General features: G+C 57.1%; 3 protein-coding genes across 9 annotated transcripts in view; 1 reads left to right on the forward strand and 2 right to left on the reverse strand.

Moving 5' to 3' along the window:
* COL11A2 (collagen type XI alpha 2 chain) overlaps nt 1–3,702 on the reverse strand; it is a 28,096-nt gene extending 24,394 nt beyond the window's left edge. Inside the window, exons 1-3 of the mRNA XM_060162560.1 lie at nt 3,578–3,702; nt 755–904; nt 410–620 (exon numbers count right to left, since the gene is read on the reverse strand). Of these exons, the coding sequence (XP_060018543.1) occupies nt 410–620; nt 755–904; nt 3,578–3,659 (443 nt within the window). The 5' untranslated portion in view covers nt 3,660–3,702. The remainder of the gene's footprint in view (nt 1–409; nt 621–754; nt 905–3,577) is intronic.
* Nucleotides 3,703–5,043: 1,341 nt separating this feature from the next.
* On the reverse strand, nt 5,044–11,849 carry RXRB (retinoid X receptor beta). Of its 7 annotated transcripts, none has more exons than XM_060162556.1 (10): nt 11,333–11,830; nt 10,415–10,662; nt 9,764–9,920; nt 9,220–9,399; nt 7,910–8,082; nt 7,388–7,517; nt 7,052–7,184; nt 6,845–6,948; nt 6,421–6,526; nt 5,044–6,309 (listed from the first exon to the last, which is right to left on the reverse strand). In XM_060162556.1, exons 1-10 carry the CDS (start codon nt 11,568–11,570, stop codon nt 6,162–6,164), a joined length of 1,617 nt encoding a protein of 538 aa, XP_060018539.1. In that variant the 5' UTR covers nt 11,571–11,830; the 3' UTR covers nt 5,044–6,161. The 7 variants fall into 7 exon arrangements, 3 of the variants coding, with proteins under 3 accessions (XP_060018539.1, XP_060018540.1, XP_060018541.1); XM_060162557.1 differs by having other exon boundaries at nt 6,845–6,936; nt 11,333–11,829; XR_009542915.1 differs by lacking the exon at nt 6,845–6,948 and having other exon boundaries at nt 6,171–6,309; nt 11,333–11,840.
* Nucleotides 11,850–11,932: 83 nt separating this feature from the next.
* Nucleotides 11,933–16,185, forward strand: SLC39A7 (solute carrier family 39 member 7). The gene is made up of 8 exons (XM_060162559.1): nt 11,933–12,032; nt 12,344–12,752; nt 12,842–13,010; nt 13,172–13,225; nt 13,361–13,504; nt 13,653–13,793; nt 13,987–14,183; nt 15,300–16,185. Exons 2-8 carry the CDS (start codon nt 12,348–12,350, stop codon nt 15,570–15,572), a joined length of 1,383 nt encoding a protein of 460 aa, XP_060018542.1. The 5' UTR covers nt 11,933–12,032; nt 12,344–12,347; the 3' UTR covers nt 15,573–16,185.
* Nucleotides 16,186–16,330: the final 145 nt, after the last annotated feature.

The following is a 16,330-nucleotide window of genomic DNA, read 5'->3' on the forward strand; positions in this document are numbered from 1 at the left end:
GAGCAGCCCTTGATGGAAGGGTTGACAAGTCAATGATAACAATAGTAGTAATCACAGTTAACTACCATGTACCGAGGGCTTACAATACACCAGGCACCATCCCATCACTTTCTCATTTGATTCTCACAGTTCTATTGTCCCTATTTTTCAGACATAGAAACCAAGGCTCAAAAAAGTCAAGGAACTTGCCCAAGGTACAAGCTAGTCCTACTTGCAAGGATTTAAACTCTAAAGCCCAAACTCTGGGCTAGAAGTGACTAGGCAGAAGTTTGGGCAGTGGGTAAGTGAGTGGTGGCCCACAGGGTCGGCAGGGTTTCCTAGATTAGGGCATGGGGGCTCTGCGGGCAGGGGCCAGAGGGGAGCTCCTGAAAGGGTAGGCCAGACAGGCCAGAGGAGCAAACTGACTTACTTGCCATCTGCTAGGCTGAGGCCTCGGAAGACGGGCTGAGCAGGAGGTTGAGGCCGTCCAGTCTGGTCCTCGTACAGGAAGCGGACAGGTTGGCCGAGCTCCAGGCCCAGTTGTCGGACACCCTGGGCACTATAGACAGTCAGGAGGGGAGCCTGGAGGCCAGGGCGGGTCCGGACAGCAGTCAGTAGAGAGAAGTCTTTGGGAAAGCCTCCTGGTACCAGAGAGACATACACAGGTGGAGTGAGAGGCAAAGCGAGACATTAACCCCTTCCCTTCTCGTGTCTGATCCCAGACCCTGCCCTGTGACCTCAGCCAACTTTCCCTCCTCCAGCGTGTCACCCATACCTGGGAAGAGCTGGCGGGTGGGTGCACTGAGCTGGGCGGGTCGGGACACTCGGTAAGCCACATCAGCTGGACAAATGCCTCTCGCCCTCCGGACACCGTCAGGGAGGGAGGGGAACCTCAGGGCCCACAGCACGTCCACAGGGGCTGCACCTGGGAGAGTCCACGAGGGTCAGGGGAAGGGACACACTCTCAGGAGGGCCCACACAGGGGACATTTGGGGTCTAGAGCTCAGCTTCCTGGGGCTCAAACTCCTTGGAAGATAAAAGTCACCTCTCCCTTACTTGCTCCTGAACGGGGCCTGAATGGATGGAAAACGAAAGTCACCTGGAAAAGGGCAGCGCTGAGCCGGTATTCAGCTCCCTGCCCTCCACTGTCCCCGCCTCCCAGCCTCTGTCTCTGTCACTCCCTCCCTATCTCCGTCTTTCAGCCTATGAATCTCTCTCTATTCTCTCTTAACCTCTCCGTCCCAACTCTGCCTTCCCTTTACTCTAGCTCTGTCATGCTTACTCTCTCTGTCTCTGTATCTGTGGGTCTTTCTCTCTCCCCGGCTCTTCTGTCTTCCTCCGTTTCCCTCACACTCTACCTAACTTTTCCTTTCTCCCTCTCTTCCTCCCTTTCCGTGTTCTTGGTCTCTGGGTTTCTGGCCTCAGTCCCATGTCTCCAGCATAAACAACATCTGGGCAAACGATCATCCTGGGCACGGGAGGTGCAGGGGGGCCACGAGGGAGGGAACAGAGAGGCAGCTCTGTGGGGAGGGGACTGCAAGCTGCTGGGGTTCCCGTGTTTGGGGAGGTGGGGACACCTCTGACCATGCAGAGGAAGGAGATACAAGAAAGGGCCAACCCAGGAGCTGGTGCCCCTGGCTTGGGAGATGGGCTGGGGTGCAGGGGCGGGTGGGGAGCCTGAAGCTGCCACGCAGAGCCGGAGCAGGTCCAGGGCCTGGAGCCACACATCTGTGGATCCCATCAGGGTCCTTTGCCCAAAACCCGGGCAAGCTCCCCACACCTGGAACTTCGACCGTGCCCGCCCCGCCCCGCCCCCCCCACCCCCGCCACGGTCCAAAGATTCAAGGCCCGGGCCACCAGCCCTATCCCCCTAGAACTCGGCTTCTGAGGGTTCAAACTCCTGAGAAGACAGAGGTCGCCTCTTCCTCACTTGCTCCCCAATACACATACTTCTCACTCCATCAGCTCCATTGGAAAAATCCCAAAGAAAGTTCCAGCAAAACCCTCATAGAAGTGTGGGGCAGGGCAGGGGCCAGAGTGATCAGGAGAGCAGAGCTGGGTGGGGCGGGTGAGGTGGGGTGGGCAGGCAGAGAAAAGGCCCTTTGAGTCCAGGAGCCGGGAAACCACGGCCTTGCCCCCTCCCACCCCCCTGCCCTAGCCTGGCCCCCACGTGTGGCAGCTCCGCAAACACCAACACACAAGGGCCGCTTTGAGAGACGAAGGGTAAGTGAGACAGAGACACAGAGACTCACAGAGACCCCAGGCCAAGGAGACCTCAGAGGGCCCCACCCTCCACCAAACCCCAGAAGAGTACAGTTCCATCCTATAGACAACCTACCCACAGGTCTGCCCACCCATCTTCCCACTTCAAGCTACATATGTGCCCCACTGTCTCTGGCCTCAATCTGCCCCAGTCTCCCCACTGGTGGCCCCATCACCCCCACCACTCTACCTCTGGCCCCCCAAACACCCCTTTCTTTACTCTGATGAATTCTACACTAACCTATTTCCCGCTAGAGTCCCACCTCTACCCACTCAACCCCCAAATAAGAGACAGTCATCTCAGCCATCCCCCTGCCTCCATGTTAAAGGTCCCCTTTTCTCCCTAAAAAAGACTCCTAGAGTCTACAGACATCCCACACTTCAATTTTCTGTCCCTGAGCCGCATGCTCCTCCTATCTTGAAAGTTCTTCCTTCTGTAATCTAATCTAATCCTTTATGCTGCTTTTCTGACCATCTTGTCTCCAAAGCAGAGAAGAAATGAATAGTCAAGTTATATGCAAATCAGCCTCCAGTGTTTCCACGGGGGGAGGGGGCTTGCTCCAGCCTGCCTAGTACCCAGGTACTCCCAGCCTCCTCCCCTCCAACATCAAACCCCCTCTCCTAGGAACCAGGACTTCTGGATCCTGGGAAAAAGAAGGAAAAGATTGGGATTGTGGATGCCAGGGTCCCAGGGGAGCCCGGCTGGCCAGAGGGGGAGGGGCGGGGCAGGAATGCAAAGAGTTGGCTCCTGCCTCAGACACCTGATCCTGGCCTGTCCAGCGGCCGTCCTGTTGGCAGCCAGCCCCAATGCTCCCCAGAGCCAGCCGCGTGGCAGCATCGAGGGCACGGGGAGGGGGAAGGGGATCCTGTCGGGGAAGCTGATGGGACAAATAGTCCAGGTATCCCTTCTTTCTCTACTTTCGAGGCTCTGCTCTGACCAAGGATGCTCCCCCCCTCACCCCAGAGATACAGACAGACAGACAGAAGAAGACATGCGCCTCTCACTCATCAACACTGGCATCTAGCCCTGACTCCAGCACCAGCTGGACCACAGTGGCCCTGCTGGAGGACCCCACCATCCAGCCCCACTCACCGCCCTCAGGTGATGCTCCGCCATTCAACCTTACCCGCCCTCCACCAGTCACTTCAAGGAGGGAAAGAGATCCCCACCCCGGCTCCAAGGATCCTAGGTGTCCTGCCCTCCAGTCTGGACCCCTGACCCCCCCAAATCCCATTCTTGGACCCAGAAGCTCCCCCCTGCTCCCCAGGCATAAGCTGTCCCCTGTCCCGAGGTGTGCGGAGATTCCGATGACCCAGGCGCTGGGACTCCCCTTACCTGCCCAGGCGGGGGCCGCGCTCAGGCCCAGCAACAGCGGTACCAGCAGGAGGAGGCGATGGCAGCGGCTGCACCGCTCCATAGCTGGCGCCCGGAACGCCAGGTCCCAGGGACCGCCGGAGGCGCCGGACACCCCGACGCTTGCAGGAGACAGCGAGCAGGCTCGCACGCCGGGGTCCTGGGGAAGTCGGAGGCTGCCGGGTGGCGACAGCTCTCAGTGACCCAACTCCATGCAGCGAGGCGCCGTCGGGGCTCCGGCGCTGCTCCCTCCTCGGTGGCCGCCGCTCCTGTGTGTCCCCGGCCACCCCGGCAGCCCAGAGCCCCCACCCCGCTCCCGCCCCCGGCCCAGCCCCTGCCTCCAGCCGCCCGCCCACAGCCACCGAGGGAAACCCCACCCCCGATCTCCACCTGGTGTGGGGGTGCGAGTGGGAACCCTCCCTCGCTGACCCTCGGACTGCTCTCCTCTGCTTCTCGCAGAGACTCAGTGGCCTGTACCTTAGGATTCTCTTTTCGGGAACCCCAATATCTCTTCCCCAGTCTCTTTCTTTGGGGGGGCCCAGATGTCCAGTCACAACACCCCTTCTCGTTACTCCCCCTTGGGGGCCCAGAGCCCCCTTTCAGCAGAGTCTGGGGCGGGATTTACAGCACAGTGGGAGGGGAGAGGCGGGCCTGGGGGTCGCTACCTCCCCTCACCCCGTCGGGTCTCCATAATTATTTCCCCTCGGCCCGGCCCGCCCGCTGTAATTACAGAGCCTGGCCCGGGGCACGGTATTTATAGACACGGCTATAGATAGCGACTGGGGACCTGCAACCGACGGCCGCGGGGAGCGGGGGTGGGGGGCGAGGCGGGAGGGCCGTTAGGGGGGAGGCCAGAGACTGGACAGACCCACACACACGCTAATCAGGTCCCAAGGGATGGAAGTAGGGGGACGACGTAACGGCGCCCGGGAGCCCAGGTGGAAAGGCACCCAGTGGAGAGGCGGGGGCGCGGGGGGCCGCCGACACTGGTTGGCAGAGTACGGGAAACGGGGTCACTCGGGGACGAGGCCGCCTCCAGGCGGGCAACACAGGAGTAAGCCGCGGCGCTCGGCGCCCAGTGCGCCCCCACGAGCGGGCACGGCGCCGGGTCTGCCCGGAGCCCGCGGCGCGGCCGGAGGGAAGCCCGGAGCGAGCCGAGGCGCCGCCGCCCGCTGGCGCTGGGGAGGGCGCCCGCGAACAAGGCGCCTTTGAGAGTCAGCCGCCCCCATCCCTCCGGCCGGCCCCGCCCCCAGGCTGGCACACCCTCTCCCCCCACCTCCGCGACAAAGCGCGCCTTGTGTCCCCCACCCTGCGCCCGCCTCCGAGGCCCCAGGGAACTTAGGCGGCGGCGGCGGCGTCCAGGGAGCCGGTCCGGAGCTCCCGACCGGATACCCTCCCACACGCGGCCCGGTGCGGCGCTGCTCCCACCCTTCATACAGTCACCTCAGTCCAGAAAACAGCGATTTTAATTTGAAAGCGATTTTATGTGAGTGAAAGAGAGGGTAAGGGAACCCCGGAGAGAAGAGCAGCAGGGCAAAAATCATGCAGCCCCATCACCCCATCTCTGCAGGCGGGCCATCTCCCCTCAGTTCTGAGGCCAGGAGCCTGTGTCCCTAGCCTACAAGGTGTGTGCCCCGGGCTGGGGGGAGAGCTGGGAGGGGAAGGGTCTGAGGACTACTCACCAAGCCACTTCCCCCCACCCCGCCCTCACAGCCCAGGCCCCTTCCCCAAGCCAGACGGAAAGAGTGGAGGAGGGGGCTGGGAAGGCCAGTGCTGAAGAGCCAGCCCCGCAGACCACCTCAGGGCCCTGCCTTTCCCGAACACCACCTCCACCACTGGCATTTCTTAGTCAATCTGGGAAAGTACAGTACTTCTTTGAGTCTAACTGCAAGTCTCTATCCTCAGAGAAAATTAAAAATAGCACATGGGTTCCTACATCTCCACCCGCCCCTTAGCCACCACCACCTTTTTCTTTTTCAGTCTGACGTCAGAAGGTGAAGCGTGAGAGGGGGCTCTGGACATGGGACAGCGACAGGGCCCCTCCTTATTCCAGAGAAGCCCCCATCTGCCAGGCTTGGTTGGAGGAAGGCCTGTCAGAGCCTTACTCCCATGTCCATCCGTTTGGGGGGCCTGCCCCCCAATATCCATCTCTGCGGGAGTTCCCATTTCCATTCTTCAGATGGGGGGCTAAGTGAAGCAAGACGAGAAGGAAGCCAGGTCCTGGGAGCAAGGCCAGTGCTCTGTGCTGGGGGAAGGAGAGGCCGTTCCAGGCCAGGGGTAAGAAAGCACCCCCAGATCATGGCGGAGCCAGACAAATTCAGAGACTCAAGGCCACTGAAGGGAGAGGTCCAGCCCTCAAAGTGGTCTGGGGTCCCCTCTGACTTGGGATGCCAAGCAAACCCTTGCAGGGTTTAGGGACCCCCCGTTGGAGGTCTCGGTTCTGCCCTATGCTCCTCACCCCACCAAGATTCTAGGAACATGGTCCCTCCCCACCCTGCCCCAAGGCTCAGAGTCCCTTGCCCATGTGCCCTCCTCAAGCGTGAGGAACACCACGTCTGGTGTGGGCTCAGGCCAGCTGGTGGGGAGCCTCAAGCATCTCCATGAGGAAGGTGTCGATGGGGGTGTCGCCAATGAGCTTGAAGAAAAACAGATGCTCTAGACACTTAAGGCCTATGGACCTGAGAGCAGGAAGACGCAAGAGCAGCTTGGCAAACCTGAGGAGGGAATGGGAGACATGGAGTGAGAGCTAGAGCCACATGGCACTACCCCAACCCCAGCAGGAGCCTCGGTTCCCACAGCCCCTCAGCCCCACAGCGCCTTCTCACCGGCCCTGCTGCTCAGGGTACTTCTGTTTGCAATAGGTCTCCAGGGATGCGTACACTTTCTCCCGCAGGACCTCTACCTCACTGGGGTTGGAGAGGCCCTTGGCATCTGGGATGGCAGGGAAGAGAGGAGGAAGAGGAAGGAGGGCAAATCAAATCAGGACAAATGTGGAGGTGTGGCCCACACGATGTCCCTTTTGGGCCCCACCTACACGCCCTTCACCAGATGCCTGGCAAGGGAAGCAGGGCACAATGGGTTTGAGAGATGGGGTTGCAAAGGGAATGTTATCAGCAGATGTGGGTTCTTCTTTGTCAGCTGTGAGATTTCTAGGTTGAGGGGGATAGCTGGGTAACTTAGGAGTCTCCGAAGAAGAGGAGGCTCCAAGGCTGCCTTGGTCTTGAGAGACGGGGGTAATCCTCCTCTTACCTGGATTGAACAGAATGATTGCCCTCAGGCAGCCAAGTTCTGTCTTGTCCATCCTCATGTCACGCATTTTGGACACTAGCTCTGTCAGCACCCTGGAGAGGGACCTGCAGGTCACTCAAAGGTCACAGCTCAGCCAGCCTTGGACACGGACCAGCCTATAGCCCCACCCCCTCGACCGACAGGCCAGCCCAGCCAAGGGCCACTGACCGATCAAAGATGGCTCCCACGCCTGCGGAATGGGCTGAGTTGCGGTGCACGTGAAGACCTGTGGCGAGGAGGATGCCGTCTCGGACATCGATGGATCGGTGAGAGAAGGAGGCAATGAGGAGCTCATTCCAGCCTGGGGGTGGGGGGCGGCAAGGGTGACGAGCCAGGGATCAGGCCATGGGATTGAAAGCACATCAGGGGAAGAGAAGAAGGGGTGGCGAGGTCAATGAGACTGGCTCTCTGAGTATGCAAGGTAAGGCCGCTGGGGTCCCTGAAGGTCAGGAGGTCCAAGAGGGGTCAAATGACAAGAGATTCAAGGAGTCCAAGGTCACTGACCTGCCCGTAGCAGTATGACCTGGTCATCCAGAGGCAAGGAGGAAAAGTGTGGGATCCTCTTTGCCCACTCAACAAGTGTGAAGAGCTGTTTGTCAGCTGCCTGGCAGATGTTAGTCACAGGATCGTTTGGCTGCAGGGGAGGAGGGGTGAGAGTTATAGAAGGTTTGGAAGTACACTGGGAGCCCCCCCCAACCCCATAAGAGGCTTTTGACACCCCCTCCTTATTTGTAGTCTCTCTTCAAGCCCCATCTGAACCAATTCCTCCTCTTCTAGCATTCAGGAAAAGTTATTAATTTGGGACTTGCCTGTGGTTCTGTGAGTGGATTGTTTTGGGAGTGGGGACGGAGGATGCTATCACGCCTACCTCAGATGTCTAAGAGACCTTGTTTGGCGGCACTTCCGGTCCCCGGCAGTGTTAGATGGGTTGTGAGGGGAAGGGAGGGGAGGGGGAGGTAGAACAGACCTAGACTCCCGCCTCCCCACCCCCATCAGGAAGAAGCGTAGATTGACCCCAGCACTCACGCTGCTGCCGCTACCCGCCGTTCCCCCAGGACCCTCAACGCCCTGGTCACTCTTCTGCTCCACAGCAAGCTCTGCCTCCAGGATCCTGTCCACGGGCATCTCCTCGGGGGCTCCCCCAGCCCCCTCCCCATCCCCATCCTTGTCCTTCCCCCGCTGACGCTCCTCCTGAACCGCTGAGGGAGAAGGAGGAAGGAGAAAAAAGTAGAAAGTCAGCAGCCAGCCATGAGGAGATTCCAAAATGTCCTTAGGGTCTTATCAGGGTCTCATGGCCCTTAGGAGATATTTATAGAAATTGGGGAAGTCACTGGAAACCATGGCAGATTTGTGGCAGTCCAGAAGCAGGACTTATAAAAGAACAGATAAATAAACCCAGAAGAAGTAAAAGGGTGGGTAAAGCAATTACAGAGAAAGCTAGCATTTAAACTGAGAGCCTACTATATACTAGGAAACGTGCCAAGCACACTTTCACGTTCACTCAAGTATCATAACGACCCTGTGAGCTCTTGACCCCATTTTTAAAAATAACGATTTGGGGGCAGTTCATTAAACAGCTTGCCCAAGTTCACACAATACATAGCAAGTCGTATGTCCAAATCTAAGCGTGCCTGATGGCAAATCTGGTGCTCTTCTGACTCAACAAAAAAGCAGGAAAAGGAGCACTGGCCTGGGTCTTCAGAGGTGTGGCTTCTGATCCAAGACCTGCCACTCTTTTGTTGCATGACCTTGGGAAAGCCAGGCTTCAGGCTCATCTTCTCTAAAATGAGGGATGTGACCAACATATACTCCCTAAAGTATCTCTCTCAGAATTCCAGAATCAAGCTTAAGAAGAAAAGATAGAGATTAAAAAAAAAAAAAGAAGAAGAAGAAGCCCTGAGGTCTTCAGTAAAGGCTGCAGCTTAAGAGGGTAGAGTCCCAGAGTTTGGAAGAGAGAACACAGATAATAGGGAGATGGAGACCAGAGTGGAAGCACTTGGTCAAAATGAGGAAGAATTACTCAGGTTAGAGAAGGGGAGCTAGAGAAACCCATCATGGGGAAGGAAAACTTATCCTACCCTAGCACCAGACCAGGGAGGGGTCAGAGGGGCAGAGGCCACAGAAGCAGAACCATTAAGAAGGAAACTCAAGGCACCAGGTCAAGGTACCAGAGAGGAGGGCTGATGAGCAGGGGAGAGGGAATCAAATATCGCCCTCTGGAGGAGAGAGAGGAGTCCAGCCTTCCTAAGAGGTATAGTCCCTGCAGTCTTCCCTCCCCCTCCTCCCTCTCCTCCCAACAGGGTAGACTGGGAGGCCTGGGTAGGGCAGGCTCTTACCCTCCCTCTTCATGCCGGTGGCCAGGCACTTCTGATAGCGGCAGTACTGACAGCGGTTCCGCTGGCGCTTGTCCACCGTGCAGTCCTTGTTGTCCCGGCACGAGTAGGTCAGGTCCTTACGGATGGTGCGCTTGAAGAAGCCTTTGCAGCCCTCACAGCTGTAAACCCCGTAGTGTTTGCCTGCGAGGGGACAGGAAGAGCAGTAAGACTGCACGTAGACCCTGTGCCACTAGGACTCTTGCCCACCTCCCCCCAGCAAATTTAGTTGAAGTCTGCTCTGTGTTTGCCAAAGAGAGAGATGGGGAACCAGGACATGAGGCATGATCCAATCCCACTCTTCTCACAGTTCGAAAACCCTATGCCAGCCCCCTCTTCCCTCTGACCACCCCCCCACACCAAATCTGAGCTGCAGGGTCCTTAACTCTCATCAGACCTCCCCCAGCTCACTTGCTCTAACCAAACCTCAAGAGCCCCTGGGAATCCCACAGGTGATGGTAAATGGTACACGCTCTCTTCCTCTCTGCTGGTCCTCTGAGCCCCATACCTGAGCTTCGGTCCCCGCAGATTGCACATAGCCGTTTGCCAGCCCCAGGGCCACCTGGAGGGGGTGGACAGTGCAGGCCCCGGACCCCTAAGACTGGTGGCTTCACATCTTCAGGGGGGCCAGACCCACCCCCAGGGAGCGACACTGTTGAGTTAATCTGGGTTGGGGGAAATAGGGAAGTCACAGGGAGACTCATTGGGAAGGATAATCTCTCAGAGGGGAGGGACATCATTCCCTACCACCTAGGCAGGGCCCTGCATTGCACGTTACAAAGGACATTATTTACACTGCAGTGCCCGGGAAGGGCCACCCCTGGAGTACAACCCCGAAGAGATGAGACATAAAGGTCCCCCTGAAATTGTGCAACACAGTGGCCCTGAAGGGCTTGTATTTCAGAAGAGTAGATGGAACCAAAAGGGCAAAAAATCACTGATATATGAAAGGGACATCAAGAATAGCTGGGTTCTTTTACAGGGTTGGGGAGGAGGCGTGCACTGAAAGCTCAGTCACCTCAAGAAATGCCAGGGGTCACACAAGGACCACAGGCCTGGAAGGTCAGTGGGCCATGGGGAAGTTCACACAAGGATCTAGGTCACCAGGAAAACAAGGAAATGAAAATGGAGAGGCAGTAAGTGGGTCACAACCTCTCACCTGGGGACTGCTGACAGGCCCGGAGAATCCTGGGGGAGCTGGAGGGGGCAGACCAGGGGACCCCATGGAAGAGCTGATGACCGGGAAGGGGGAGCCCAGTGGCGGGGGTGGCATCGGGGGTGGGGGTGGAGCCCCAGAGCCTCCAAGGGATGCAGCTGCTGAAGGGGGTAAGGGGGGCCCCGGAGGAGAAGGGGGAGCGGCCCCCTGGGGAAGGGGATTTGGAGAGGAACTGTCTGGGCTTCGGGAGTCTGGTGAGGGGTACACACAGGCACAGACACACACAGACAGAAGAGACAAAAAGAGAAAATGAGTCTTCGATCATCCAACCGGAGCCTTTAATTCTCTCTCTGATCCCCCCACCGCGCCCCCACCTCACCCCACCCCTTCCCAAGTCCAGAGGCACCCTACTGTCAAACAACGGCTTAACTCCTAATCGTGGTGAGAGAAGGGGGCTGACAGAGGAGGATCGTTCGGGTGAGGCAAATTCCAAACAATGCATTTGGTCACCCCAAGCCAGACGCATCTCGTGTGGGTGGGGCAGCACGTGGGGTGGACCAGTCAGCCCCTCCACTCCCAGCTCGTAGCCAGAACGTGCAGGGAAAAGAGATAGGCAGAAGAGACCCCTCCTAGGACACAGAATTTGCCTTCAAACGTCCAGAGTCCTCAATCTCGAGGACTAGTGCCCCACGCCTTGGACCTCCGTAGTGCAGGGCCTCGAGCGGCCACCGCAAGGAGAGCGGAAGCTCCCCCTCCCCGCCCCGCCCCGGGGGGAGGGCACTAAGGCCCTCGGGAGGGAGGGGACGCGTGTTTACAAACAAGGGGGCGGGAGCGCCTGGGAAAGAACACCAGGGGAGGGGGGGGAAGGGGTTGCTGATAACGCGGTCACTGGCTTGCCGGTCTGTCCGCTAGGTCACTCACCCCGCCCGCTGTCGCCCATCCCGTCCCGTCCAGCCTCCCCCGGCTCCGGCTCCGGGGTTTGTTGTTCTCCGGCTGCCACCGCCGCCGCCGCCGCTGCTGCTGCGGGATCCAGCCAGGGCCGTCGCCGCCGCCACCGGGACGCGACCCCACAATGCATTTCTTTTCGCACCCCCACCGGCCCACACTGCCCTGCGGCATGCCGCTGGGGGAGGAAGGGCGGGCGAGCAGCCCAAGACATGATTCCTGGCTGAGTGTAGGAATACCGAAGAGGTACCAGGGATTCCCAAGGATTGATCGTTGGACTAGCTGAGCACGAGGAAGCCCCAGAGAAAAAGTCTCTGGCCTTAACCGGGTCGAATTAAGCGCTTCGCTCTGCTCTGTAGCAAAATGACAGCGCCGATGTGGCAGCCATCTTGGTATAGACGGGAAGTCTCCGCGCTAGTTCCCGCCTCCTCGTCTGGTTGGAAACGGAGGAGGCGGTCTCCTCCCGCCTGTTAACCCGCCTAGCCCAGCGTCCCCTCGAATAACCTCCACACCCGCGCATGCGCGCCAGGGCTAGACGGCTTCACCACTACCGGAGTGCCGCCATATTGGTAAAGGTACTGGGACCAAGGTAGAACGGAACTCCCTGTTCTCGCGGGAGCTAGAGGCGGGACTGCCACGTCCGAGCAAACCGGGAAAGGAGAGGATCCCGGAGCCGGTGAGAATTCCCTGTTTTTCCCTACCGTCCTTTTCAGGCCTTTTTCTTCATTTAGTGGGTCATAGAGACGAGGGCGCAGAGAGTCCATATAGTGGAGGATCAAAGCCTAGAGCGGTGTCCTGGGGGCCCTGCATCAGGGATGGGGTTCCGGATAAAGAAAACGAGTCTTGGGAACAATGTGGGTGGGGACAGGATGGAATGGGGAAGCAGCCCATAGAAGTGGACGGAGGGCGCGAACGGAGTAGAGCGGACCCCGCATAGGTATAGAGTTGAGGGTCAAGTGGAGTCACTATCTCTGTCCCTCTGGTCAGCGTGATGGCCAGAGGCCTGGGGGCCCCCCACTGGGTGGCCGTGGGACTGCTGACCTGGGCGGCCTTGGGGCTGCTAGTGGCCGGACACGGGGGTCATGGCGACCTGTACGAAGACCTGCACGAGGACTTCCAGGGCCACAGCCACAGGCACTCACATGAGGATTTCCACCATGGACACAGCCATGCCCCTGGCCACACTCATGAGAGCATCTGGCATGGGCATACCCACGGTCACGACCATGGACATTCGCATGAGGATTTGCACCATGGCCATAGTCATGGCCACTCTCATGAGAGCGTCTACCACCGAGGACATGGACATGATCATGAGCACAGCCATGCAATCTATGAGGAGTCTGGGGCTCCAGGCATCAAACAGAACCTGGACACTGTCACTCTCTGGGCCTATGTGAGTCCCCCGGGGATGGGGCAGAGGGGGACTGGTTCGGGATTGTTGGGAAACCCCACACCACTTGACCCCTGACTCTCCCTCGCCAGGCACTGGGGGCCACAGTGCTCATCTCTGCAGCTCCATTTTTCGTCCTCTTCCTTATCCCCGTGGAGTCAAACTCCCCTCGGCACCGCTCTCTGCTCCAGATCTTGCTGAGTTTTGCTTCGGGTGGGCTCTTGGGAGATGCCTTCCTGCACCTCATCCCTCATGCTCTGGGTAAGTGATCTCTAGCTTCTACCTTAAATCTTAATGTATTTCATGCTTTGGACAAGAGGGTTCTTTCCCCTTTGTGATCCCTGACCTTCCAATATTCTCCCAAATACATACCCCTTGGTTGGGGTATTTCCTCATCTGGCTTTGTCTCTCCCTTCCTCCAGAACCTCATTCTCACCACCCTCTGGAGCAGCCTGGACATGGACATTCCCACAGTGGTGAGGAAGGGGCAGGTGAAGACGTGGGGTTGGGGTGCAGGGGAAGGTCTGTGCCTCCCTATTCTTCTCTTGTGCTTGGGGAGGAAGAGTCTGAAATCAAAATCTCCCTTAATGTCTCAATGTATCCATTCTTAGGACAGGGCCCCATTCTGTCTGTGGGACTGTGGGTCCTCAGTGGAATTGTCGCCTTTCTCGTGGTGGAGAAATTTGTGAGACATGTGAAAGGAGGACATGGACACGGACATGGACACGCTCACGGTCACACACATGGAAGACAGGGTGAGCCCAGGAACAACTTTCCTGAAAGCCACCTTGCCATCTCTGAATCTCCTCATTTTATGGTTCTTAGGTGGGAGAAGACTACCCTTATGAGGACATATTGGCAAATCTCTGTTCTCCACTCTTACCAACTCCTTTCTTCCCTCAGGGCGTCCTTCAAAGGAGAAACAGAGCTCAGAGGAAGAAGAAAAGGAAGCAGGGGGGTCGAGGAAAAGCAGAGGAGGGAGCACAAGGCCCAAAGACAGGCCAGTGAAACCTCAGAACTCTGAAGAGGAAAAAGCAGGTTCAGGTGAGGGCCAGCGTTGCATACGCTTGGGCAAGGGGCATCATCATGAATCACATGGAACAGCACTATGGGTGATCACAGGTGTCTGGAAAATACTGAGGCTGGATGTGAAGTGGTCTCTAGGAGGCTGATCAGGGCTGAGACTAGGGGTGATGAATACCTCTAATCGTTTAATCTTCCTTTTCTCCTGTAAAAGACCTACGTGTATCGGGGTACCTGAATCTGGCTGCTGACCTGGCACACAACTTCACGGATGGTCTGGCCATTGGTGCTTCGTTTCGAGGGGGTCGGGGACTGGGGATCCTGACCACAATGACTGTTCTGCTACATGAAGTGCCCCATGAAGTCGGGGACTTTGCCATCTTGGTCCAGTCTGGCTGCAGCAAAAAGCAGGTTGGTGAAGGTGTGCACCAAACATGGTTGCCTCAAGCCTTTTATCCCCCGCTAACCCACCCCAAACCCAGACTGCCACCCGTTAGTTCCGAACAAGTTGTACTACAGGTATACCTCGTTTTATTGCACTCCTTTATTACACTTAGCAGATACTGCATTTTTTACAAATTTATAGCAACCCTGCTTCAGCAAGTCTATGGATACAATTTTTCCAACAACACTAGTTTACTTCATGTCTGTGTCACAGTTTGAGTAATTCTTGAAACATTTCAAACTTCGTTATTATCATACTTGTTACGTTGATCTGTGATCAGTGATCTCTGATGTTACTATAGCAAAAAGATTGCAACTTGTTGAAGGCTTATGTGATGGTTAGCATTTTTTATCAGTAGAGTATTTTTTTTGTGTGTGGTACGCGGGCCTCTCACCGCCGCGGCCCCTCCCGTTGTGGAGCACAGGCTCCAGACGCGCAGGCCCAGCGGACATGGCCCACGGGCCCAGCCGCTCCGAGGCATGTGGGATCTTCCCAGACTGGGGCATGAACCTGCGTCCCCTGCATCAGCAGGCGGACTCTCAACCACTGCGCCACCAGGGAAGCCCTCGGTAGACATTTTTTAACTAAGCTACGTACATTGTAGGCATAATGCTACTGCACACTTACAGGATAGTGTAAATATATGCATTGGGAAACCAAAAAAATTCATGTGACTTGCTTTATTGTGATGCCCTGGGACTGAACTCACAATATCTCCGAGGTATGCCTGTATTGTTAACAACAGATTCTCTAGAAACGAGGGGGAAGAAGTTCTGTTTCTTTGTCTTGTAGCTCAGTAGTTCTTGAACTGTGGTCCATAGCCATCTGAATGTTTTATGGGGGTCTTTCACACCATGCCCCTGACCCTGACCTATTGAGTCAGAAGGTCTGTGGAAAGGACCTCTTTGATCTAAGATTTTTCAGAAAGTGTCTATTCTAGATCCCCTTCTTTTTGCCTTACTATTTAGTTTCTAAAGACATGCATCTTATCCATGTACACTTATACCCCTCCAGCCACATCTAAACCACTGATAACCTTTAGATGTTGGTGAGTGCCTCTCTCTCTCTTTTCTGCCCACCAGGCGATGCGTCTGCAACTACTGACGGCAATAGGGGCACTGGCAGGCACAGCCTGTGCCCTCCTAACTGAAGGAGGGGCAGTGGGCAGTGAAGTTGCAGGTGGCACAGGTCCTGGCTGGGTTCTGCCATTCACTGCAGGTGGCTTTATCTATGTAGCAACGGTGTCAGTGTTGCCTGAGCTGTTGAGGGAGGCATCACCATTGCAATCACTTCTGGAGGTGCTGGGGTTGCTGGGGGGAGTTTTCATGATGGTGCTGATTGCCCACCTTGAGTGAGAGGTGGGGTAAACCAGCCCCACCCCAGCCCCAAACCTCTAGCCTCTAAACCCTCCAGGTCAGGGGTCTGTGGAAGTTGGGGACCCTGGCCTGGGACATCTGCCAAAGGAGGGAGTTGTGTCCTAGGGAGGTGGCAACTTTGTCTTGAAAGCTATCAAGATTTGGCAGTCTTACAGGGGCTGCAGAGGTGAGAATGACAGCCCGGGGGACCATAGTGTTGGGCATGTGCTGACCATGTTGTTGGGTTTGGGGACTAAGTGGGGCCATGAAGAAGGCTGGAAGAGAGAGGAGTCACGGCAACCTACCCCATATCCCCCACCCCACCTATTCACAGAGGACCAAGCTGCCACACACTGGCTTCGCCAGGGTCCACCTCCCTCTCTCCCACCGGTTGGTGGAAACTCCAGGGAAGACCAGAGCCCTGAAGTGGGTAGCAGAAGTCGGGGATAAACATCAATCGTGTGTCCTGATTTGGGAGTTACTGCGGGGGGAGGGGGGCTAGTTGCTACTCTCATGGCCTGATTTTTCTTTTGTTTGTATTCTTTTATATCACTGTTTGAATGGGGAAGGAGGGGTGGTGACCGGAAATAAAATCCTTGGATCTTCCGCTCCACGCGCAGTCTTTGTCCTTTTTGGGGGGAATGGGGGCCCCTCTTCTCCCGGCTCCACTGTCCCCCAAGCCTTGGTGTCTGGCCACGCCCCCGCGGTTGGAGGTCTGCCTGCGCGGGTGGCCGCCAGTGGCCTAACGCTGGCGGGTC

Source organism: Lagenorhynchus albirostris, chromosome 10, assembly GCF_949774975.1.
Source record: "Lagenorhynchus albirostris chromosome 10, mLagAlb1.1, whole genome shotgun sequence".
Classification (NCBI taxonomy): domain Eukaryota; kingdom Metazoa; phylum Chordata; class Mammalia; order Artiodactyla; family Delphinidae; genus Lagenorhynchus; species Lagenorhynchus albirostris.

What these genes read in the sequence shown, in the direction of transcription:
- RXRB (XM_060162556.1), bottom strand. Translation starts at nt 11,570, where the DNA reads ATGTCTTGGGCTGCTCGCCCGCCCTTCCTCCCCCAGCGGCATGCCGCA. An exon ending in GGTCATACTGCTACGGGCAG is followed by an intron (nt 7,185 to 7,387) that starts GTCAGTGACCTT and finishes CCCCACCCCCAG; the next exon opens with GCTGGAATGAGCTCCTCATT. An exon ending in AATCATTCTGTTCAATCCAG is followed by an intron (nt 6,527 to 6,844) that starts GTAAGAGGAGGA and finishes CTGCCATCCCAG; the next exon opens with ATGCCAAGGGCCTCTCCAAC.
- SLC39A7 (XM_060162559.1), top strand. Translation starts at nt 12,348, where the DNA reads ATGGCCAGAGGCCTGGGGGCCCCCCACTGGGTGGCCGTGGGACTGCTG. An exon ending in ACATGGACATTCCCACAGTG is followed by an intron (nt 13,226 to 13,360) that starts GTGAGGAAGGGG and finishes ATCCATTCTTAG; the next exon opens with GACAGGGCCCCATTCTGTCT. An exon ending in CTGGCTGCAGCAAAAAGCAG is followed by an intron (nt 14,184 to 15,299) that starts GTTGGTGAAGGT and finishes TCTGCCCACCAG; the next exon opens with GCGATGCGTCTGCAACTACT.